General features: G+C 42.8%; 1 protein-coding gene across 1 annotated transcript; it reads right to left on the bottom strand.

The window, feature by feature from the left end:
- Window positions 1-10,504: 10,504 nt before the first annotated feature.
- On the bottom strand, window positions 10,505-12,301 carry sox3 (SRY-box transcription factor 3). The gene has a single exon (XM_079228739.1). The coding sequence runs from the start codon at window positions 12,124-12,126 to the stop codon at window positions 11,224-11,226; it is 903 nt and encodes a 300-aa protein (XP_079084865.1). The 5' UTR covers window positions 12,127-12,301; the 3' UTR covers window positions 10,505-11,223.
- Window positions 12,302-25,460: the final 13,159 nt, after the last annotated feature.

Below are 25,460 nucleotides of genomic sequence, written 5' to 3' on the forward strand. Positions count from 1 at the left end.
AAAGGGAAGTCATTGATCCCATTAATTTGTGAAACTACTGGTTAGTTCTTCAAAATAATTCGGATCCATTTAGTTTTTAATTTCCCTGCATGATATATTTTTCTGTTGCACCATCACTTGACCCCAAAGTGATATTTTCTCTAAAGGTATTTTGTTTGCCCATCTGAAAGCTTCATTCAGCACATAATTTGAGGAGTTTGGGGTTATAATGACCCTGAAATGTATAAGCAGTTTTGGTTGAAATCACATCCTCCAAACACGGCAGAGACTATTGAGAAATGGTTCTATTAGAAGATTAAACCTGAACAGACTTTGAAAGGTTTACAGTTCACTATGAAATTAAATTGTTGCTGTTATTCAGTGGTGGAAGAAGTACTTAGATATGTTACTTACAGTCAAGCATTTAAAATGTCTAAAACAGAACAAGAATGAAAATATACTTAAAGCAGCAAACACACTCATTATGCAAGACAATATAATGCAGCTATATAATATAACTGGTCTATAACCATTAATGCAGCAATTACTTTTTGAATTTTCTGAACTCACTTTAGACTATTTAAAAATATGTTGTCATAAATCTAAAAAGAAAAGAGCTAAATATGACATTTTCTTGATTTAATATAAAAAGATTAGTTTGACTAATATTATTATATTATAGATTTTTGGTGATTCTAAATCATACTTGCCCAACAATTTTTTTAACTTGATAAACTATGAGCTTATTCTAAAAGTGCACAAAGCTGAAAGATGCGCTGTTGATCTTTTGGAGATCCATGGTTTTTATGGGATGGTTGACATTTGTTAATCTTACATGTAATTCCTAAATGGAAATAAGGCATGCCAAAGGTTGAAAGCTGATCATGCGTCAGATCAAACTGATTCATAATGACACTAACACAAACAGGGTGTAAATCTGCTTAAACTCACTCCTTCTTTGTCAAACTGCATTACGTCGAGCCCATCACTCTGGAATATAACACAGCCCCATATCAAACAACCACAGTTTGAACCTGTTGCTTTGTGTTCCCCATGCTTAATGATTCCCCCACTTTTCCTTCAACCTCCAGCAGACAAATCCTTCAGCTTTATTGCCCGGACTCAAGAGCTGCAGGTGCACAGACCACAAAAGGGAGAGAAGGGGGAGAAGAGAAGGGGGGTGGAGGAGGGGATGGGAAAGAGAATGGTCAGTCAGAAGATAAGAGAGGAAGGAGCAGAGAGCCCCCCCCCCCCCACCCTGTTTTAACCTTTACACCCATCCATCCTCACCCCGGCCCTGGCTCTACCCCTGCAACACCTCTCCGTCTTGCTCCACTGCCCTGCCACATGTGACGGGAGAGGCAAACTGCGAGTGGTGCCGCCTGGTGCTACCAGGCCTTCACTGTGTGTGTGTGTGTGTGTGTGTGTGTGTGTGTGTGTGTGTGTGTGTGTGTGTGTGTGTGTGTGTGTGTGTGTGTGTGTGTGTGTGTGTGTGTGGCAGGGGACGGGGCAGGCGTGGCAGAGTGGCCATGTGGCGGTAGCGGCCCTTTTCTTCTCAACCAGCAGAGGAGCAGTAATGACTAGGAGCTACAGCTGTGCCCACTGAGGCTTGCCCTACCTTGCCCTGCAGTGGCCCCTCACCCTCGTCCCCCCATGCTGCCCTCTGCCTCTGGCCTCTGCTACTGTTCGAGGGAAGCTGCAGAGTAGGAATGTTCAGTCGTTTTATTTTGTCGTCAAAAGAGATTTAAAAAAAAAGTCATGTTATGAGTCTTTGTGGGTTAGTAATATTAAAGACATCCAGAGTATGGTAGTTATCTATGATCTATAATGATTTTACAAGAATAAAGCTTCAAATATTTAACAAATATCAAAGAAAATAAGCCAACGCTTTCTATATCTCACCCTCTGAAACAAAACTACTCATGTAGAAGTATTTATTTCCCATTTTAAAAACACAGATTACAATGTGCACAGTTGAGATCAGAAATTCGACTCATTATTTTCATCATTGAACAATAGATATTATTTCTTGATTCATCTGTTGATTGTTGATTGTTGAGTCTTTAAAATCTCAGAAAATGTCCATCCCTGTTTCCAGAATCCATCCTCAAGGGGACAGTCCGAAACTGAAACGCCCCGGGGAGCAGGAGGCCAAGCTTGTGATCAAAGGAAGACTCGGTCTGCAACGAGCCACAGCGCCATACTCAAAGTTTACATTATGAAAGCGGCAAACCCGCACAATAGAGAAAGGGCTTTTTGCTTCAAAACAATTAATCGATCATCTAAATTGCAGCCAATTATTTCCTGTCGATTGAAAAATCAATTAATGGAGTAACCCTTTGAGCTGGAATTCAACATTGGTGATAATGTGACCTGGGTGCAAACAGAGGGAATTTAATTTTCTTTCACTTGTAAATTGTCCGTTTTACTACCACTAGGGGGAATTAAGTGGAAGTTTGTTGGGTCAGTGATGGGTGAAATGGTTATTTGAAAATAAAGGAAGTAAAGTGATTTATTTATTTATTTCCAAAGCTTGGGAAAAAACATAATGCCTAATATTTTACTCTGCATTTATATTTGTGTGTGTGTGTGTGTGTGTGTGTGTATGTGCATGCGTGCGTGTGTGCATACGTGTGTGTGTTAGATTCATTATTGTAAGTGTTACTTGAAAGGGTGTGTCAAAGTCTATGTCAATCAAAAAACATGTTCACTTATATAATTATTGCTGCCACTGACTATGGGTCAAACTGTGTTTTTATCACACATTATTGAATCTAGATCTTATTCTGTGTCTATCTAATTAAATCGTTCAGTACGCCTGCATTTCTTTGGCAAATGTTGCTCAAATGGGCTCAAGAACAGAAATGTGATAATATCTGCATAAAAAGGCGGGGGAAACTGCAAGAGGAGAGATGTTTGCGGTTTAAATGAGTCAGGTTTAGGGACGGCCTGAACAGGACACACCGTGTGAGTCACAGACAGAACAAATTATGGTGTGCTGCCAGTGAAAAAACACCTAACTGCACCTTACTGAAAAATCTTGGCATACCGGGTCCAAGCGCTGTCCGTGCCTCCATGTTTCTACCTGCAGACCTAAAAGAGTATTATGCTAGTGTTATTATGAACCCATAGAAGGGAACTCATATGGCCTAACTTGCTCTCTAACACACGCACATATATAAACACAACAGCCTGCCTGTGTTATTGGAGCTGCTGTGCTGGGAACACACCCTTGGGGACAGGAATAACAGGCCACTCCAGAGCGTGAGGACATCTGAGACACAGTGGCACCATACAAGCATGATGACTCTTTAACGTCTCCTTATCTTCATCCCTAATCCTCGGCTGCTCCACCGTCAGCTACTGTTTGCACCATCCACAAGTCAAGAGTAGAAGCAGAACATGGACTTTCTTAATTTTGAATGACCACTAGAAAGCCATTGAGGAAGGCCTCTAGTCTGGAGGGAGCCTCATATTGAATACGGATTGAAATTTACATGACAACTTAGGAAAAATGCTTTTTTATTACTCATTCATCCCCTAAATCACTCTGCACCCCCGCTCCTTTGCTCTGCCTGAGCTATTAAATCACCATCTTGACCCTGCGACCTGGGGCCGCAACCATAAAGAGCCCCCTGTGGGTCAGAGGCCTGATTGTAACATTTGAATATGAAATGGACTTGGTTGGGTCTGGAAACAGCCTCATGCTCTGAGACACAGGCTGACCCCCAGGAGAGATGCCTGCCTCAGCAGCCCCGGGCCGGGAGGCTCCCTCTTCTCTCAGCGAGGATTTACTTGGACTTGAGAAGGAGGGAGAGGCAGAGAGAGGGCTGAAGTCGGGGGTGGAGGGTGAAGCGGGGTAGGGGTTGAGCGAGAGTGAGAGAGAGGAGAAAGAGAGAGGGCAGACATTTGAATAAGACAAGAAGCGATTGGTGTTTGCATGACAAAGGAGCCCGCCATCTCCCCTGATTGGTGTCACAGCGCGGCACTAAAGCCATGCAGGCCCCCCTGGGGTGGGGTGATGTGTTTATGAGGCATGTTTATGCATCCAAGGTGTGATATTAGGGCGGGATAGCGGGGGCCGTTGTCAAGTTTCGGTTGAAGAAGTTTGTGCGCATACTCTTAAAGGGAGGAGTTTGCATTATTCTAAATTTATAATTTCAAGTGAAAATCAAGTCCAAAATGTAATATTTTATCTTGAAAGACTTGATACTTTAAGAAAACGTACAGCCAACTATATATGATTTAATAGGAGAATCATTTAAGGATAAATCCAGTTTATTACAATTTAGGTTTTTGGATTTGGCACTTTTGATTTTACAAATGAATGGCTAAGATCTGGAAATACGGGGACATTGTTAAAACAAAGTCCAACCGGGGAAGAAACCGAAGCATTCTGGGCTTCAGGCAGGTTGTAAACAAGGCAACAGTCAACTCAAATTTTCTGAATCACCTGGGAAAACCAAAAGTGAATTTATCTGAAATTATGGAATAAATTGCCATTGTATAGATAAATTGGGCATGCAAAACTGTAGTAAGTATGATTCACAGTATAGCTGATTATTTTACTGTTCTCGGTTTGTCTATTCTTCCCAAATAAGTGTGTTAACCAGGGAGTTTGTTTAAAACAAACTTGTATGATTGTTTGACTTTTTTTGCCCAATTTGACTACACTTCTGTGAAGCCATGTTCCCGAATCGCAACAATTAACTTGGTGAATACAGTTTGATAAATACTAGAAAATGGCCAAAGCTACAAAGTTAAAGTTGCAAAACAATGACATGCTGACCCATTCACTACCTGAACTCCCAAACCTCCTAATTATTCCAGAGAGGTGTGAAGACCCCCCCCCCCACCTCCCCATACACACACACACACACACACACACACACACACACACACACACACAGTCGTCAGCTACTACAGGTGGACCTCTGGCTCCACCGAGTCCGGACCATCTCCCTCCCGCTCTCACTCCTGCTGCCCCTCCTAATATAATACTCCTCATATATTGAGTAGGCAAATCCAGGGGCCATGAAGGGGATTTCACAGCTCAATAAGTTTGGACAATTTGTTTACAATCCCCATTATGGCGACCCCTTGGGGAGTAGGTGTATATAAATATTGATGCATTTCAGTTATCAGCAGATTAGCTGGGAGTTTGGTCCGCTCTGGAGAATGAGGCAAAAGTGCTTAAAGTGCAAGAAGAAGTACCACAGGGGGTGAAAAGAAGAGGGATGAGGATGAAGGAAGCGCGAGTGAGAGTTAGCGAGGTCACACGCTCTCACTCACGCACACTAAACACACACACACACACACACACACTGACCCCCTGCAGACAAAGCCTCCACAGGCTCATCTGGGCAGTGCTGCTGGCCCTCAGGGACACACCTCCAAGAGAGATGGACTGACTAACTCTCCATGGCAACTAATCAATAAGTGACAGAGTCAGTCAGGACTGACCCGAAGCCCAGTGCGCTCCACCTCCCCCCACGTTCCCAGGGTTACACTCCCATAAACCACACACACACACACACACACACACACACACACACACACACACACACACACACACACACACACACACACACACACACACACACACACACACACAGACTGGGCTACACTAAAAAAAAGAAAAATAAAGTGCCATCAAACTGACAGTTCCTCCCAGGAATATACATCTTTCATCTTACGTTTGGTGCATTTGACCAAATACCTTCTTTCTTAAACTTGTGCAAGAAGTTTTTTGTCACACACACACACACACACATACACACACACACACACACACACACACACACACACATACACACACACACACATGGGTACAGGTTACTGAATGAGCAGCTCCTGATAATAGCGATATGATCAGATCACACGACCATTGTGTATCTGTCAATCTGTGTTCCCTCTCACTGTCCTCAAGAAACACTAATCAATAACTGTGGCCTAGATCAGAGGCCTAATCTTCCCCCTTGACACCCCCTTAAGTCTTTACCCTCCCCCTCCCTCCCCCCCACCCCCCCAACTCTGCATTGTCTTGCAGCAGTCCCATATTCACTTCGCTGTCCCTAGGCAGAGTATATACATCATCACATGTACACTTGGCCCCGTTTTTCTGGGCTTCCAAGACGTGGGGTCAGAAGTGGGGTCAGAACTCTGGTTTGGCAAATTAAAAGCAACGCCACATGCTCCAGTGTCCATAGACAAAGCGATGTGCTCTTCAGAAAGGCACCATCTGCAGCAGACACACTTTTACTCACTCGGTTCCTGAGCTTTACCTAGCGTGCATTAACAGAACCAACTATTTGTATGCCATTGCCCTTACAGGTTATTCAGGAAGAGGCCTCCTAATCCAGTTTCATTCTTGGTTGTGTACTCGTGTACATGTGCGTGTGTGGTTTTACACATCTTTCTCCACAATTACAAGCAAAAACAAGTTCAAGTAAACCTCAGCAGTGCTTAGTTGAACAAAAACGTCAAAGGAATCCTCTTCGGATAAACTCTCTAAACATACATACCGGGCAGCAAGAAAAAAATGTATTTGTGTGATTTGTATTTGTTTTGTTCGGGAGAAAAGAAGCGGTAATCCCGTCTCATATTTGACAAGTCTCATATTTGACAAGTCTCATATTCACACACACCTGTTGGTACAAAGTAAACACACATTCAGAGTCAGACACCTTAATGGATGACCCTCAAATTAAGACTTAAGTCAGGATAAACCCTAAAGCAGGCATGTTGACATGCTATGGTAAAGAGACATGTCTATTATATGATATGACTAATGAGAAGCCGCCACATCACAGCTAACGTGTGTGTCTACAGTATGTACATAGCCACAACATTGGGACCACGGTGCTTGGCGATTTCTCCTCTACCCAGTTTTAAAAATAACGAACAACAAAACTCCCTCACACTGTCCTCTTGCTTTCTATTGATTAATGACATTGTGGTCAATAGACATGAAAGCAACCTGATGAAGAGAGTTTTGTTGTTCCATATTGTCATCTGTCAACCTACAGGTGTGCAAAAGTTTGCTCTTTTTCGTTTCGATTCAGTGAAGTTTAAAGGTTAGAATTGGACTGACATCCTCCTCCATGCTTTGTATCACAGGTGTCAGGTGTTTCTCACATATCTGTCAGCAGAGATCTCCTATTGCAGATCAAAGCCAAAGCCGTGGCTGATGCAGGAAAAATAAAACTATCAGACATCTTTTTTTTTTACTTCACATGTAACTTTGCACCCTCAATGAATTCTTTACTTACCCTACCTACCCTATAGCAGCCCGGGCGCCTGAAAGTCTATAAGGCCTTAATTCAACTAATTTACTTTCAACTGACATAAACACAAGCAATGCGCTGCTGGGCGGATGCAGTGCCGGCATGCTTGCCTTTGAAGCGCTTCCCACTCAGCATTCCTTGTGGTTGTGTAAGTCATGACGATCCAACCACAGCTATCATTAATGAGCCATTTGCATCACGGAACAAGTCTGTTGGTGCTCACATGCGTTCAGGCAAGGATCTGAAAATTGGGGATGTACTTGAAAGAGCAGAGGTAAAAAAAAAGAAAAAGATGAAATTGGTCAAATGTGATTTTCTAGTGTCTCCCGTGAGTGCTGTCAGTGAATTAGAGAGTGAGTGGGTGGGTGAGTGAATGGAGAGGGGATTGAGAGGACGGTGCAGTGGAGAGGGATGGCTCTCAGTGGGTCAGCCCAAAAGCCCTGACCCCAGGAGGATTTGATGCCATTTTCCCACGCAGGGAGTCGACCTGAGAGGAGCTCGTTAACAACATCTGCCCCAGTTCAGGGAGATTAACCCCCACCCCCAACCCCCGTACCTCTACACACTCACACATACACACCGCTCTGCTGTCAATCTCAGTCCCTCACACGAGTCCCACCGCTCTGGACAGGCCTGCCCAGGCTGGACAGGCCACTCTAGGCCCCTGCGGGCCCGGCTCAAAGGGCCTCCTGGAGATCCCAGCCACAGCCAATCAATACGGTCTGACTGTCATAGGTGCAGTCCCTAACCATCATCACACTGTACTCATCCGTTACACTCAAACTATGCTGTAGGTGGGGATGTCTCATCTGCACATCAGAGGAGGTTCCAGATTTGACTTTGAGATTACGTGAAGACGTGGGTGTTTGCTCAGAAGGTGTGTTCCTGCTGGAAGTTGCCCATCCAGTCGGGCCGGCGAGTTGGTGATGTCACGAGCGTCAGTCTGTCAACCAGATTCGTGAAGAGTTTTCCACTCATTACTCTGACGTCAAATGAGTTGCTCAAAACCTGCCCATGTTGGTTTTAGCACCTTGTTCACATATACTCCCACTAAACATGCAACTGGCAGGACATGTTCTGACATAATCAGAGGAGACACATGTGAAAAACAGGATCGACTGAAACGCGGCCCGGAGCACCACTGGCACTAAGCCGGAGCCTTGCATACGCTGCACACATAGGTGCGCGTAGACACACGCAGTGGCAGAATCCACTGGGAATCCGCTGAATCCATGTTCTACAGGGCTATAATTAGGTTAGTTTTTGGAGAGGGGGTTAAACAAACAGGGGCTGTGAGGTCATAGGCAGATGGAAGTGGGATATGCCTGCACTTGCTGAGTGGGCACAGAGCTCCACATGACAGGAGAGAGAGGCCCTCCGGGGCGCTCAGCGGGGGGAGGGGGGCGGCGGGGGGGGGGGGGGGGGGGGGGTATGGCCTCACTGCCAGAATATTCAAACACAATCGATAGCCATGCAGGGTCCAGCCACACACCTTTCCCCGAACAAAGAGTTTCACCCCTACATCAGGACATTTTATGTGCTAATCCCAGAAATCACTTGGAGAACTGAGCTTCACTCAACGGCACTGACATGTTTAAACTTTTGCATCCGATGTTAAGTAGATACCACAACATTTTGGTTGAAAGTTAACCCACAACTTGGTGTATTTGCCAAAGGAGGTGTGCAGGTGAAAGCCATGCTGATGTTACTTCATGTTCAGAGTTTGTTAATGACTAAAAACCATCAAGTCGGTCGAGCCCACAGCAAACACCTCTGACACGGAGGAGCAGGAAGAGAAAAGCTGCTTAATCACAAAAAAATGAGTTGGAAAGTGTGATTAGGTGACGGGTGGCTGCTGGCACGCTAGAGTGACTTAAGACCCTGTCAGTGAATGCAGGGAGGTCTGGATAATCTTTCCCTCCACAAAGGTGCGTGGGGCTAATCCAAGCCGCTGTGCTGAGCCGTGGATCAAGTCCTACAGGGAGTGTGGGAAGGCCAGCGGGACGGCCCCTGCTTCGGCCCTCTTGGTGGCCAGAGCTCATTTATCCGGAGGTACACTGCAACAGCAGGCCGGTCCATTCTTGCACACACCTTTGTATTATTAGTGTCGGCCCCGATAAGCGTTGTTGAGGGCTATTAAGTTATTGAATGTGATGCAATTTCAATGTGATTTGTTTGAGAGAGAGCAAAGAAATCCATATAGATTATCGCTGCCGGAGTCATCACCAAATGTGAACGGAACCAACTCGGAGGTGGACACAAGTCTCTCTGTGCTTAACAGGAATTATATGAACGGCTAAATGAGGGGAAACTCTTTTCAACAGGGCTAAATACTTATTAAAATACTTAAGTTGAAGTTATTTATTGTGTTATTTTCTATATCAAACAGAAAGTCACAAATTGTATATACTTTGGCGCATCAGCACTGACATACAAAGTTCATTAATTCACACAACTTTCCAAATAAGTACAGATGGGCATATTATGATGGGTATATTTAAACATTAATAGTTCATATATATTTATTTTTATTGGTGAGGTTACAACCACTTTTAAATGTCAAGTGATCGTCTCATTTCTTTTTTGTGTTATTTATCTTGATTCTTAAATTAATTTTTTCTTAAAAAGGAGGAAATGTTCAAACTGAATTCTTGTGATAAAATATGAAGAAGACATTCAAATTGACTGTGATGACAACCTGTGGAATAAGTTACCAAATAAATATCGAAAAATGTGAGTGAATTTGGTCAACTGGCAACAGAAAGAGGAAGTTTCTTTTCACCAACCGTTAAAAACTAAAAAGGTATTTCAAAACGAGGAAAAAAAGATGAAGACTGTCCTAATTTACTATTGATGTCAATTCCAAAAAAATAAGCATGTGAAAGGTAAAAAAAAAAAAAGAATGATGTAATAGTATTGCTTTTAAATGGATGTTTAAAACCCCACACAAATTGTTAACAATTCTTAAAGGCTTGTAAAGGAAGTGTTATACCAAATTGTTTGTAAAGTATCTCCTGAATGATGAAAATCATATCTGTAACTGTACTTGTCTTGATACTATTTTTGTTTGAGCAAACATGTTAAACATGTAAATTGCTTGATCTTTATAAGCTTATCAGTGAAAACAACAGATTGTCAGTCAGTGTGTTTGAAGATCCTGACACCTCTAAAATAATCACTTAAACAAACAAAGCCATATTTCCAAACCTAATATTAAACACAAAAGACAGAGTCACGAATTATGTTTCATACAAATTTATTCAGCATTTAAGAATAGAGGATGGTCTTAAAATATGTAGAAACGTCAGTTTAAATAAACATTTTCGTTCATGATAATGAGTAAACATGACACTGTCAAAACCATCACAGAAAATAACATTTTACAAAAACAAAATTTAAACATTTTTCACGTGACAAAACATCGGGTTCACAAGCTAAAAAGAAAACAAAAATCTTACTATAAATAAAACTTGCGTTTGCGACCCGCACAGTCTTAACATTTCATTTTAACCTAGGTCAAGAGGGGGGAGAAAATAAAGAGACTACAAAATTTGGACACAGTCGAGACAACTGACATTCTACAAATTAAGTGTAAACATTTGTTAACCAACTTTCCATCCAGCTTTTCTGAAATACATCAGCCTCTCTTAATGAGGCCACATGCCTTTTCATAGAGAGAAAATATGGCATTAATTAAAATATAGAAGTCCAATTCTTCTACATAGGTTGATTGCTTATACTTGTGATAAAAAGCCTCTTTGCAATGCAATTTACTCTGGTGGGCTCAACGCTCAGTTTCGGTCCATTTCAAATGCATTTAAAATGAGATGTTGAGATAAAATAGTTTCTGAACAAAACTGTTGAACGTTGTTTCTTTAGCAACCAAAAAGTTCAAGTATCCGAAGTACTTTATTTTTTATTTTTTTTGAAAGTTTGAAGTCTTTTCTTTCTGTTGCTCTCAGATGTGGGTGAGAGGTAGCGTCCCATTGACGCCAGTCCCTGCGGTCTGATAGTGCGGATGGACGCTGTGTAACCGACTGCTCTGCAGGGAGGAATGCTCTGCGCTCTCTCCGCCGGGAGGCAGGTACATGCTTATCATGTCCCTCAGGTCCCCCAAACACGCCCGCTGAGAGTGGGACGTGATGGCCGGCGGCGGTGAGCTCGGCTCGGTCTTGCACACGGACGCCATGGAGCCCAGTCCCATGGCGCTGCTGGTCTGCTGCGTGTACGCTGGAGACATGCTGTACGTGGAAGCCGCGTTCATGTAGGTCTGCGCCGAGGACATCATCGGGTACTGGAGCCCTGCCATCTCGTACCGGTGCATCTGCTGAATCTGGGGGCTGTTCATGCTGTGATGCTGAGGGTACGCCAACTGGTCCTGCATGAGGGAATACGCACTGTTCGTCCACCCGTTCATGTGCGCGTAACCGTCCATGCGCTGCCCCACCGACACAGAGTTGTTGACGGAGTTGGCTCCTGGCGCCAGCAGTCCCCCGGGCAAAGAATACTTGTCTTTCTTGAGCAAGGTCTTGGTCTTCCTGCGGGGACGGTATTTATAATCCGGATGCTCCTTCATGTGCATAGCGCGCAGACGCTTGGCCTCGTCGATGAATGGCCTCTTTTCAGCGTCGGTCAGGAGTTTCCAGTCAGCACCAAGCCTCTTGCTGATTTCAGAGTTGTGCATTTTGGGGTTTTCTTGAGCCATCTTTCTCCGCTGTCCCCGGGACCAGACCATGAAGGCGTTCATCGGCCGCTTCACGCGCTCCTGGTCGTTGGCACTGTTGTTCTTCGCGCCCGGCGCCGAGCCCGAGTTGGACTGCGGGAGCGGAGTCTTGAGCTCGGTTTCCATCATGTTATACATTTAGGCGGCTTTTTTTTTTTTTTTTTTAGTGTTCACTCACAGGCACAGAAAAAAATAGTTCACAAAACAGCGCCAAAAGTCAAAGAGGTAGAGGTACTGACCAGTCGCATAAGAGGATGGAAAAAAAGTTGTGTCCAAAGAGGCAAGTGTGTCTGCAGGTGCTTCTGGTTTCTCTCTCCGCTCAAAGCTGCTCTGTCCCGCACGGCTCTCAAACTGAAGTCTGCAAAGTTGTTCGCCAAGCTCATCTGTTAATAGGCCTAGTGGCCGGACCATGTGATGCGGATTGACAGCGTGACAATGAGAGGCAGGCGACCAATCAGAGCGCAGCTCCCCCACATCCACCGCGGGACCAACCGGAGCTCACAGCGCCGTGTTTTGGTCAGAGGAGGAGGGAGAGGTAAAGTTTTAAACAGCAGATCAACAACCTGGTCGCAAAGTGTGTAGATGTACAACCTTTATGATGAAGATGAGAAGGGGAAAAGCTGCTGGTTTGTTTGGTTATTGAAGTGGTGTTGTCGGATCTAATTACATCTTTCTACACGTCCGAAAAGTTATCAATATAGAGCCATGTGGGCTAAAACGAAAGAAAAAAACTGAAAAGGAGTAGGCATACATGTAGGCAGTGTATGCAGGCCATATACTGCAGCGAATCAAACCTCTTAAGGGATCAATGTCAATAAATTAATTACAGAGACGAATCCCAACAGGTCAAAACGCACCGGAATGAGAGCAAATACTTCAAGTAAAAAAAGTAGAATATTGGAATAAAATATGCCCTTGGCAGAGAGAACAAATCCTTTCATCTGCACCTGCTGTCAAATAGGCTTTGTTCCTATAATCACAATTTAAAAAAACATATATTGCCAACATCAAAAACCCTCAGTCTTATTTTAGGGATTTCGGAGCTGTCAAAACTCACAATAGACTGATATATTGTTTTGTTTTTTTTCCACTAGAACTTTGTTGAGCACCTGCTCGAAAATGTCTTCTCTTCCGTCTTCTTCGACGCAGAATTAATGTCCTTTAAACCAGGAGGTAACAGAGGGGCGGAAATAATTATATCATGATATAATATAATATAACTCCTGAGGGGGAATATAGTGTAAATGCATTGACATTAAACAGAAGAAGGCCGATAACTCCCCTGGAATAAATACAATAATATAATAATAAAAAAACTATGAGGCTTAATGATAATAATACTCGTATTACCTGACGTTCTGAGCTCAAACACAAGAGCAATACTCTGCTCCAAATGAAATGAGCGGCTCGTTTCTGCCGCGTTGAGGTGGCCGCGATGCAAAACTCTAATACATCAACGACCTCTTGTGGAGGCGACAGGCTATCCTTCTACTCCCGGAGGGAAACTTTCCTCTGGGACTCCGCGTGCAGGCTGCTCGCCTCTTGTTTGCTGACTTGTTTTTCTTCCCCGCAGTGTTATTAAAATGATCACCGCGGAGTGGCCTTCATTTGCACGTGTCTGCTCACAAACGACCTGCAACGCCGCAGAAACCCATCGCTCAACGGGGCAAAGCTCACACCTGCTAATGATTGTGAGCGCATCGCCCATCGAACACGACTATTAACACCTCGGTATTGAGATGCGCTCCGCGGGGATGCTGCTGCTGTATGCGCATTTTAGAGCGTTTCACCTCCCGGAGCTCTGCAACCTAAAAAGTACGCCAAACGCATTTCATTATAGATGCAGTATGTACAGACTGTATGGTTTTAAAACGCAGCACCGCCTGGGAGAGCAAATATCTCAATGCAAAAAAAACAGAGTCTGTTTTTTATTTTATCTTTTATAGAAGACTGAAGAGCAGATCAGATTTAATGGTTAATTGTGCTGCTTCTAATAAATTATCAATGCACCGAAAACATATGTCAAACATTCTTATTTATTTCCAATATGAATGAATGAAAGTAAAGCAAAAAGTAAAAATCCGCATGGTTTTAACAAAAGTATATTCAATAACGTGTCTCCTTTTATACACACATATTCTTAAAAGTAACATATGACTCAAGAACAGGCATTTTGAAGAAGAAGAAAATAGGACTTTTCAAATGAGACCAAATGATGTGTTATCTTACAGGGAGGGAAAGCCCATATAGTTGCACTAAATCAGCTGAAAAGAGACATCACTCCATGAATTTAATTTTCCCGTTCAATGGGGCGTTACAAACAGACCGAGAGCAATAAAATAACGTCCAATTAGCTGCCATCTATTCTCAGGGAGCAGTTATTTGTTTATCTGGGTAAATCTCAATACTGATCCGCTTGTAATCTTCTTATGGAAATTGACCAGTAGCAGACAGAGAGAGAGAGAGAGAGAGAGAGAGAGAGAGAGAGAGAGAGAGAGAGAGAGAGAGAGAGAGAGAAAAAACACCAGGAGTAACCCGGAGTTTGGTAATGAGGGCCTCTGTGCAGCTAATTTCCTAATTAAGGAACGGAGGACCACCAGCACAGTCTGCTCTGATTCAGACTCAACGAGCTGACAGCCCAGAGGGGCTCTGAGGGCGCGCGGCAGGGTCCCACTGTTGAATGTTGGGAAATATGTGCTGTCCGGATGAGAGAATAAAACCATATACAAGCAGCTCCGTAGATTATTAAAGCTTATAAGAAAATTGATGCACTGTGCTTGTCTTTTTTCTCTCAAACCACCGATTTTTTTTTTATTAGGATACATCATTTGTATTTTAATAGTTTTTGTGACACTAAAGATGCATCAGATGATCAAAAGTAAATATTTTGTTTACATTTCACATTTCCGTTGACACAGCACTAAAGCTGGTGGCCAGATGTGACGGGTTTCAAGAAAAAAAGAAACGTTTGTCGTCGAAGAAAAGGTCTAATTCTGGCCTTTGGGCCTAGAAAAAAAAGAACAAACTAAAATGTAAGATATATTTGAGAAGAGCTTTAGGGGAATTAAAATCTATTCAGGTCAACACAAAACCCCATTAATCCCACCTTTGGAAACAGTGGAGCTCCCTGCGTGTCCGCATCCTTTGCTCGGCTGTCAGCAGCTTTATGGTCAGACCGTTTGAATTAATGACGGACAAAATGCGCTGAACTTTATTATCATATACGACAAGACACGGGAGCTGCATGTCTGCCATTCAGCTGCAAAAGAGAAACTGATAATAGCTCGTAATTGATTGCCTTTTTATTGTTATAGCCTGCGTTAACACGGTTTTTGTTTTTATATTATTCTTGACAATTACCAAATCGGACAGACATTTTTTTATAATCGAAAGTCGCATCTGAAACCCACAATAAACAACATTATTTTACGTGTCCATTTTAAACCCCACGACCTCCAGAATCAATAACTTTTTTTTTGTTTCAGCTCAGTGACTGCGGACAAGGCCTTTGAGAAACAGTAATTAACAAAGAATGGGTTTTCAATTACAGTCACAATGGAGACTGCCTCATTAAGATTTGCATGATTTTTGGACTAGGAATGCAAATGAAGATGCAATTTACGCACGGTCTGCTGTTCCTATTGTGCCGGCGTGAATGGCGCGTCCTCCCAGTTCAACACAGGTAAAATAATATTCACGGGTCATTTAAAGGAAATAAAAGTGATGCTATTATCACCTCTTTATTTCACAAAGCCGGGCTAGTTTTCCGGATGGTAATTTGACTTATTTGACCAGAACGAGACCAAAAATACTTAACAAAAATAGCTTCACTGTTTAATGTCTGATGTGTTTAATGCAGAAGCATGGCCGAGGAAACATTTATACTCAGTCCATCGGAGTTCATTTTATTTTTTTAAACCGTTTGAACAGATAGTAACAGTATTGGCTTAAATCACAGTTCATTCAGGGAAATCAAAAATAATCGTATGGCTTCTTCAAAATATGTTTTTATTCCTGGATGCTGGTTCAATCACATAATGAGCTAAAGTCTAGCAACAGGTATAATACACATATTCATATACTTACTGATAGCATAGATGTATGCCTACATGGCATATCTGCCAGGAAAAGTAGCTTCAGCTAAATTTAGTTTTTGGTTTATTTTGAAACATAATCCTCATAAAATAATTCTCATAAAAATATATATTTTTACAGGCCCTGTTTGATTGACAACTGCTCTTCAATAAACCTTATTGGAAGCAAACAATACATAAGTCAGTAGTATTTTTTAAAGCAATTTATATATTTTTGAGACCATAAAAGAATTCCACCTGTGCAACGGGTGCTTCATAAAACAAATTAAGTGACTTTTTAAGTATGTTTAAGGAATTTAATATTAATATGTACAACAAAAAGAAAACATTGAAAGGAATAGTTTGTTGAAAATGGTGTTTGGATGGGTTCTCCTGACAGTTATGTCTTCTGCATGTGCATCAGGGCAGACAATACACAGAGGCCATTGAGAAATGTGATCTCCTTAAGCACTTTGTCATAACTTTCGCTTGATTGTTCCCCAGAGCGGTTGTATGTGAAGCTTCAGGCATCACATGAGAGAGAATGGGAGAGGAAGAAGCCGGCCGATGAGTATACACTCACCGCACGTTGGGATGCAACCCCGACGATCATCTCTCACTGTGGGCCCATCTGAAGCAGGGAAAGAGGGAGTGTCACTCAAACCTTCAAAAAGAAGCACAACACACACTCAGATAGAAAGATGCATCGATTTTCAGGAGAGCTGTAGTGTTGTAAGTCTGTCACAGGACTCGGGGGGGCTAATGGAGAAGGCTGCATTCTTGCCTCCACTGGAGCAGAGTGATTTGTGTTTTCCCTGCAGTGGCTCGAAGCGATATTTCCGCCACCTTGTTCAGCTTCGTGGAATATAACAGTCTTACTTATTGACCTTGGCTTGTAACACAACATGCAAAAAGCTGTTTTGTCTCCTGTAGCTGCCTGCGAAGAATGCTTCAAACTTTAGCCTCTTTTTCTCCCCGGCAGGCCAAGCATATCCTTCCTCATTATGTTCTTGTGTGAGCAAGGCCAAGGCTGCTGACACAGACCCAGTGTAATCTCTTTAACCCGCCACTGTCATGAGCAGACAAGGCGTGACCACCCAACGCTCTGCTCCATCTCACTTAGCCAAGGGAATAGTTTTTCACTTCATCACCTCACGCGCTTTTGGTTGTAGCATGCTTATCATTTAGGGATGCACATTTCAAACACATTTTTTATCAAGTATGCTCGACACATAAGTGCATACAAAATTGCCCTAGTAGTGCACACACACACACACAGCCAATCATTGTTACAAGACCACTTAATATAATCTTGTGCAGCAGTGTGCAGTTAGAAATTCATATACTCACTGACCCTTGGAGTTCCCATAATTGACACAAGCATTTTTCGCTGCGGTTATTGACTAATGAAGCTAAAAGCAAATGAAGCTATATCACAGGAGAGGACATTGCTGAGCATTTTTAAATGAATACACAATGATTATTAGCTCCTTGAAGTCATTTCTTAGACAAAGACTCCTTACGTTTACTTAGCAGATTAGGAGGAACACTCATATTAAAACATTTGGTATATGATGCGTTAAATGAAAAATAAAATACTAAATTACTGTGAATTATAAGCTCTTATCCATTGAAAGCTAATTTCAATTCAGTTTAAATTAAGCAGAAAATTTCGATAAATATGGTTTTGCTTCTGAGCCACTGGGCGAGGCTGGAATAAGCCATCTAGTGTGCAACATGATCACTTCTGTGTTTGCTCAGGAACAAAGTCTGCTGCCTAAACTTCCTCAGCTAAAGCTCGGCTCACAGTTGAACCTCTAATCTGTGCAATCTTCACGTATAGAGACATCATATTACGTCTCAATTGGTTTCAAGGGTCGTTTTCAGAAGGAGATGCACTCTTAATAATACCAAATGCTGTAAACGTGCAACAAAGGAGAACGCAGTTTAAATTAGGCCTCCGGATGTTTTTTTTTGCACCAGCATTAAAGTTCTGACAGTTTATCAGCGAGCACCTGCCTGTGAATGGCATTATCAAGCATCTCTATATGATGATCATTTTAAATACTGTTATTGCCTGACTGGCTAATTACAGCACTCATTATTTTTCGTGTATCTTTTGAATCATTGCCATGTTCAGTTTTTTTCCAAAAACAATGGAAACTTTCTCCGTGTTTTGTTTGGAAGAAAGTGCTGAATCGTCAATTTTTGCATTGCGCCATGCCCAAGCAAGCAGCCTTCTTTTGTTTTAGCCATAATTGAGATCCCACTAATCTAGCCTCTTTTAAAAAAATGAAACAGTCTCTTTGTCAAGCCTTCATTAGCTTAAGATAATATTGTGAGAATGCACAATTAATTTGCAGTCTAACTTTAATTAATTAAATACACCCAATTTTGTAATATGATTAATGCCACCAAGTTGTTATCTGCATTCTCCTCCAAAATGAATATGTAACAACGATACAGCGCTGAGCATTAATTGCAGAAAATGGGGCTTTTAAGAACCCAAAACTGGGTTAGGTAATTACCACAGGTAATTTATTAAACCTTTAAAAAAAAAAAGAAATAAACACGCATAAATTGATATATAAATCATGAGTACCATTGTGTGTAATCTGGCTGTGATTTGGGAGAAAATGACAAATCTTTGTGGCTTGCAGAGCACTTGATAAAGCAGATAGTGGTCATAAATTTAGTCCCAGTCAAGGTCTCATTAATGGAAGCATAATTTAATTAAGAGTTAGCCATCGACCTCCAAATATATTAATTACCTTGAGCATGACGAGATGAGTGTGGCGATTATTGCGTATTTCATTAGAGTTGGTCTTGTGGGAGAAGAGCCAACTAAGGTGGGAAGCTGACTGTGTCGACAAGATAATGGATGAGCTGGTCTGAGATGAATTTGGTCACCTTGCCTTGGTTGAGCTCAGAGGAGGTGAGGCAGAGGACAGCGCTGGTCCTCAAGAAGGTGCATGTGTCTCCAGGCTGTTTACTGGAACATTTAGAGCTTTTAGGTGTATGAAAAAATATCATTTTTACTACAATAACCAATTATTATACGGCTAGACTAAATGATGAGCGCATGTTAAGTTTTTAGAGCCAGTTCAGGATCAAGGATCAACATGAACTATTTGGTGTTTAGTGAGACAACACATCTCCAAACCAAATATCATTAAATGACATGCCAAAGTTGTTTTTGTGACAGTTTAATATGGGAAATTAAATATACAATTTTTAAATGAGATGATTTGACTGAACAAAAAAGAGTGTGTGTATATATATATATATATATATATATATATATATATATATATATATATATATATATATATTCATATGTTGTTTAGTGGTTTACGTCTGCCTCTCTTGCTATAACTTTAGAAATTGTTGTACAAAAACATTTATAAAAAAAGAAGGTTTGAAAGCATAATAAACAAGAGTAAAAATCAGGATTGTGCTTAGTTCCTAGCGTAACCGCGAAACTAAGAGCTGCTGCATTATTTCTCAGCGGCTCTTGCACGAATGCTTTACTTTTACATTTTGCTTATAAATCGACTTTCGCTTTCATGAACACAGCTAACAAAGAAGTGCACCTTGGTGTTCCAACTATTTGTACACACACACACACACACACACACACACACACACACACACACACACACACACACACACACACACACACACACACACCAGTGCAGAGGTGACGGCTCATTGCCCCATAGACTGATATGTCAATGAAACATACAAGATGTTGCCGCTGCATTGGAGCGATTTCCAGCCTCGCTCCTCTCCTGGCTGACAGCAGGACAAAGAGCCTAAGCTACTATTATCTGGAAGCAAGCTCTCATTCTTGCTTTCATCTTTCTCTTCACCTACACAAACATAGATGTACGTGCCTTGTGCCAAAACACGGAGCTCAGCATAAAGTCGCAGATGCAGCCTGTGTGCATATCAGACGGGACAAACTTTGGTATTCTGGGGGGTTCGAACATTGTTAAAGTGTCAAAATGGTTGTCGACTGTATGCTGGCAAATACAAGAAGTGGAGCATGACTGAGTTCAGGTTTTCTGAGAATGTGACGGTACTTTTGAAACAGGACAGAAGAGTTGCGACATTTTAGTTAATATTCTCAAACTTAAACTGTTTTCCATTCTTCTGTGTCTGATCCGAATGGCATCCAAACCAACAGGTGACATGACTTCAAAGGAAATGATTTCCTCAGGTAAAAATGTCTGTATGAATGCATGCGTGAGGCAGTAAACACAACTCACAGACCACAAAGCTCCCTGAATGCCCCCTCCCTCTCCTCTCCTCTCTTTACTACCTCCTCCCACTCTGGCCAGAAAATTGAGGACACTCACCAAGGACCTGACTGGTCCCACGGCTGCTGCCGCTTCCCAATCCCTCCTCTGTTAGACACACCTTCAACAGCTGGCTGTCAAGCAGGGCCAGGAGCAGGGCCGTGGACTGGAAGATAGCATGACACCCACAGCCCAGAGCCTCAGCCCAGACTCCAACGCCGGCCATTCAGGTGCCGGCAGCACCACCGTGGCAGCTCCCGGTGCAGCAGAGAAATATAAAGAGCGAGAGAGCCGGGCAGTCACTGGCGTGGTAGTGCACACTGCAGCCGAGCTCTCCCTGCTCTGGGACCCATCTCATTCAGCCAAGATTGCTTCATACAAAAGTTGACAATGCACCAGTGAAAGCCATTGTTGATATTCAACATTTTTTAAATAGCTGAGCAGAATAGACAACATGGCAGGCGGCAAAACTTGGCAAGGGAAACTGACCTGGAGCTTCCTCGTTTGAAAGGGTTGCCACGCTGGGTTAGAGGAGAGAGGGCTATTGTGTTAAAAAAAAAAAAAAGGAAGAGGGAGAGCTGGTGTGAAAGAGCTCAAAAAACAAAACATCTCCCATCCCGAGAGAGCAGAGTACAATGCGTTCAGTGCAGCAGCAGAGGACAATCACCTCACGCGGTCACAAGCATATAGGCATTACCAAGACAGGACAGAACAATTAAATCAATGAGATCAGATCCATTTTAAGACAGGATATTATATTTCTGACTCTTGAACCGAACAAGGTAGCTCAAACCGTACATAACACTCTGGTGGAGTTGTTACAAAATAAACCTGAGAACCCATGTGTCAAACCGAACATTTAGACAGTGAAAGAACACAAAAGTCAAACATGTAATCCGCTCTTATAGTGCTTCGGCTCGGCTGCCGTCCAGAGGAATGTCTTCTGGAGGGCCATCTATTCCTCTAATGTTGCACAGATGAGAACGATACTGCCTGACGCCGTTAATGGTGTTCGGTTTCCGTCATTGTCAAGCTGACAAGCGTGCAGATTGATATGGATATTTAAGAAGCCTTTAAGCTTCCATATGTCAGAGCATCACAGTGCCGCTCGTGCCTCAGAAGCTATAAAAACATCTAGTGTATAGTGTCTATGTGTGCGTGCGTGTGTGTGTGTGTGTGTGCGTGTGTGTGTGTGCGTGTGTGTGTGTGTGTGTGTGCCTGGTAGCCCTGAGGCAGCTCCCAGTGTTGTGTTTCGTGCATCCTCGTGTCCCTTAGTGGGAAGCCGGGTGGGAGAGACTAATGTGTTTTTCAAAACCCCTGAAGGAAACAGCTGCAATACCCGAGACCATTCCCATCCAGTGCAACACAAACCGATCCACTCATGCAGTCATGTACCACAATACTGTAAACTCAAAGTAACTAAAAGTACACTTAGCTGCTGCGTATTCTTAAGCTAAACATTTTTTTTTTTTACTTGCCTGCTGATGAATCTACTGTTGCAATAAACAGACAAGCACAACTGCAACTAATGCAACAAAGGCAGCAAACAGCCATTTAAACCCCCAAAGGGATTCAATTAATTAATTAAAAATAATGATATGCACAAACAGCAGATCCTAACTCTTGAAATACTAGAGCCTTTATTTTGGTAAATTGTAGATTTGCTTACGCAATGTTCCCATACAAAAAGTTGTAATTAACAATTGGAAAAAATGTACCACATTCAACCTTTTTTAAAAACAATATGTAGTAAAGTATTTAAGTGGTAACTCTCACAAACTGAGCTTGCACATTTTATGGTGAAAAAATACGGATACAACCAAAAAGCTCACCAAATATTCAAATGTGTTATGTTTTATATCTGAAAACTGTGGAGTCCATCTGGCAGATATTGCAATAAAAACTGCTGTGGGTCATCTTCATTTACTACCACTAACCACTAACATATAGACTGATATTTACACATCTGAACACACAACTCACATTATACTCTTTTATTACAACACTAAAATTATTCAGATAGTCCTAGTGGTTACAGAGATACACCTGTTTTAGTTTGGGTATGCAAATTTCGAGCAGAGGCCTAAACATAGGTTGGTTTTCAAAAGGATGTCACATGGGCTAAGCAAATATATGTTCATTTTGTTGTGCAAGACAAAGATTACACTAATGGACAGAGTTGATTAGAACACAACATACTGTTATTAAATCCCAATAGACTTATTATAGTTCTGTAAACAACAACACACATATAAAGCAGATGACGATCCTTTGCATTGAACTATATTTAACAGCTGGGCTCTCTCAGAGCACAAACTGAAGTTATTGATCATGTTCTGCAGCTGACGTCTGAAACATGTTAGAGTAAAAAATAATAATACTGTAGATACATGTATGAAAAAGCCCCAACCAGAACATGAGGTTATTATTTCAGCTCTAAAACTTTCTCATAAACAAATGGAAAGGGGCTCCAGCCAACTATCAGTGAGTCTTGTTCTGCAGTGCTTTCATTCACTCAAAGGCTGACCTGTGTCTGTGTGTGTGTGTGTGTGTGTGTGTGTGTGTGTGTGTGTGTGTGTGTGTGTGTGTGTGTGTGTGTGTGTGTGTGTGTGTGTGTGTGTGTGTGTGTAATAAGGCGACGCACAGAGAAATAGGACCGGTCTGGCCCTTTGACATAGGCAGGCTTGGAGTTCGAGATGTGTAATTACGCTGAGCAGGGAGAAATTACAGCTCTGAGAACGAAGGCAGGGCCCACATAATCTCATAGGTGTGTCAGTGCTTGGCTGCAGGACAGACAGAGGCAGAGTAACAGAGAGAGAGAGAGAGAGAGAGAGAGAGAGAGAGAGAGAGAAGAGGAAACCTGTGGCGTCTTTACTGGAAATCCACGTCAGCACCACCCATCACACTCTATTAGCCGCCATCAAAGCTCTAATTTTACTCTAGCATTACACCCGCTCCCTGCGTCCCCCTCCCTCCCCTGCTGATCTAGATGGCGCAGCCTGGTGGGAAAACGACATTCAATCCGCTGTCCGCCCCATTCAGGCCAAATTGGCAAATGACAGCTCTCCGCCTCTCAGATTTCGGAAAAGTGAAAGGTACCACCACCACCCTCCGTTTGAGCCTCCAAAGGCTGTTGGTGGGGTGGGGGGGGGGAGGAAAAGTGGGGAGGACAGGGGGGAGTGAGGACCGGTGACGCCGAGGAGTGGACCAAGGTGGGTTAACAGCCTCCCTTGTCCTCCTCGGTGGTGACGGTGCTGGACAGAGAACACAGAGAAAAGAGAGGAGAATGCCTACTCAGCAGATCAAAAGAACTTCCCAGAGACCAATGGGAAAAGTTGACCTCAATCCCCTAATCACACACTTTACCACCCCTGGCCGAGCCGCGCGGGCACATGGGAACACAGCGTTTGCCCTCATGGTGGTCAACAGCAGCGAGAGGGCAGCACGCAGAGCTGAATCAGAGACGCGGATACGCAGCATGCTGACTTGGGAGCTCAGGCCTTCACTGGGCCTAAAGACCCGCTTTCACAGCCCTCCTCCAGATGTATTCAAAACACAAATTCTGCAGAAATAAACCCAAAAAACAACAAGCTGTGACATGTTTGGTCTGATAAGCTGCATAGGACACACACAAAAAAAAGAAACTTTCAAAAAAATACATGCAGCACTGGCCGACACACACGTACACACAACAAGGTCTTTCATCCGCGTTTTACAAAGACACACAGGAAAAAGACACAGAACATATTGTGTCAGACACTAACTGGCCGCCCGACTGAATGGTACTCTTACTGCTAATTAAGTGCTAATGGCAGTTCCCCCTGCAGAGAATACTAATTAATGTTCCATTCTTCTGCGGGCTGAGCGCGTACTCCACCGCGGCCTAATGAGGAGAGGCAGGTACGTCTTCTCCCAGGCTGGGTTAATAAGCACAGCACAGTGGGGTCTGAGTAGAGAGGGCCATACCGGGGGGCTGCTTCCTGTTCCCTAATCTTAATAGACCCCCGAGAACACTCACAATGAGCCGCGGAGGTAATGAAAGGATTTGAAAATAGGCCAGCTTGTGTGTCTGCACCCAAAAAAGTTTCGGTGTCTGTACTATTGTAACATTAATGCGGAGAAAAGTCTGGATTTCTAAAAATATACAACAAACAAAACAACCTGCACGCTCCCTGAAAGAGATATTTCATCTTCATTCGGACAAAAATATTTGTGAAAATTTGGGAGAACTGTGTTTATATTTCGCAGGGAAGTGTAAATAACTATTGTACGTATATACTATTTGTAGCCAGCGATGAAAAAGTATAAAAGTACTCGGAAAACAGTTTCTTTAAAAAAAAAATAAAGATTTTGACACTGAGTACCATTTCATATTGGATATGTCTTCCTCTGCGTCTTCCTACAGAATTACGACCTAGAAACTGCTGATGTCTCTGAGAAAAACAACTTCTTTTCTATAGAGTTTGCAGCTCCCTGAGAATACGGCCCTGCAGAAAAAATAAATAAATACATTACCTGTTTGGTTGCAGAAAGCCTGGGAATCAGATTCAAAGTGCTGAAGAATGAATGGATGTGCGAGTATGCGGGTGCGTGCATGAGCATAAACATAGATTGAGGACGGTATTGGAATTACCTGAGTGAGATAATGGTGTTGCATTAGATTAACTTTCAGTTCTTAAATGCAACACATTTAGGCAATCTTGTCCCCCAAAAACATGTCAATGTCTGAAAGGCCTCCCTCTTGCTATCAGGAGCCTCTGGTCCCCCACACTGATGCAGCTGGCAAGGCGCTACCGTCGCCAGTCAAAACGCAGCGCCAGATCTAGTTATAAAATAATTGAATTTTCATATCAGAGGGGACCAGAGTCCCAGCAGACAATAGGACTGCTGAGTCCTCTCTGATATTGGCTCAGGCCCTTTGCCATGCGCATGAAATCAGTATGTTAATGTTCCAGGGTTTTCTTTTTTTAAGGGCACTTGTGCTCTCGCAATGTACTACCGATGCGGTTTCAAAAAATTGCAACTATTGATAAGTAGGCAGCCAGCAACCCCCTCGACCCCACCTCCCACCCAACATGCCCACCCCCGCCTCCCCCCA

Source organism: Taurulus bubalis (genome assembly GCF_910589615.1).
Source record: "Taurulus bubalis genome assembly, chromosome: 13".
NCBI classification, from domain to species: Eukaryota; Metazoa; Chordata; class Actinopteri; order Perciformes; family Cottidae; genus Taurulus; species Taurulus bubalis.

Bases quoted from the DNA above. Each gene is read 5' to 3' on its own strand.
- sox3 (XM_079228739.1), bottom strand. From the start codon at position 12,126: ATGTATAACATGATGGAAACCGAGCTCAAGACTCCGCTCCCGCAGTCC.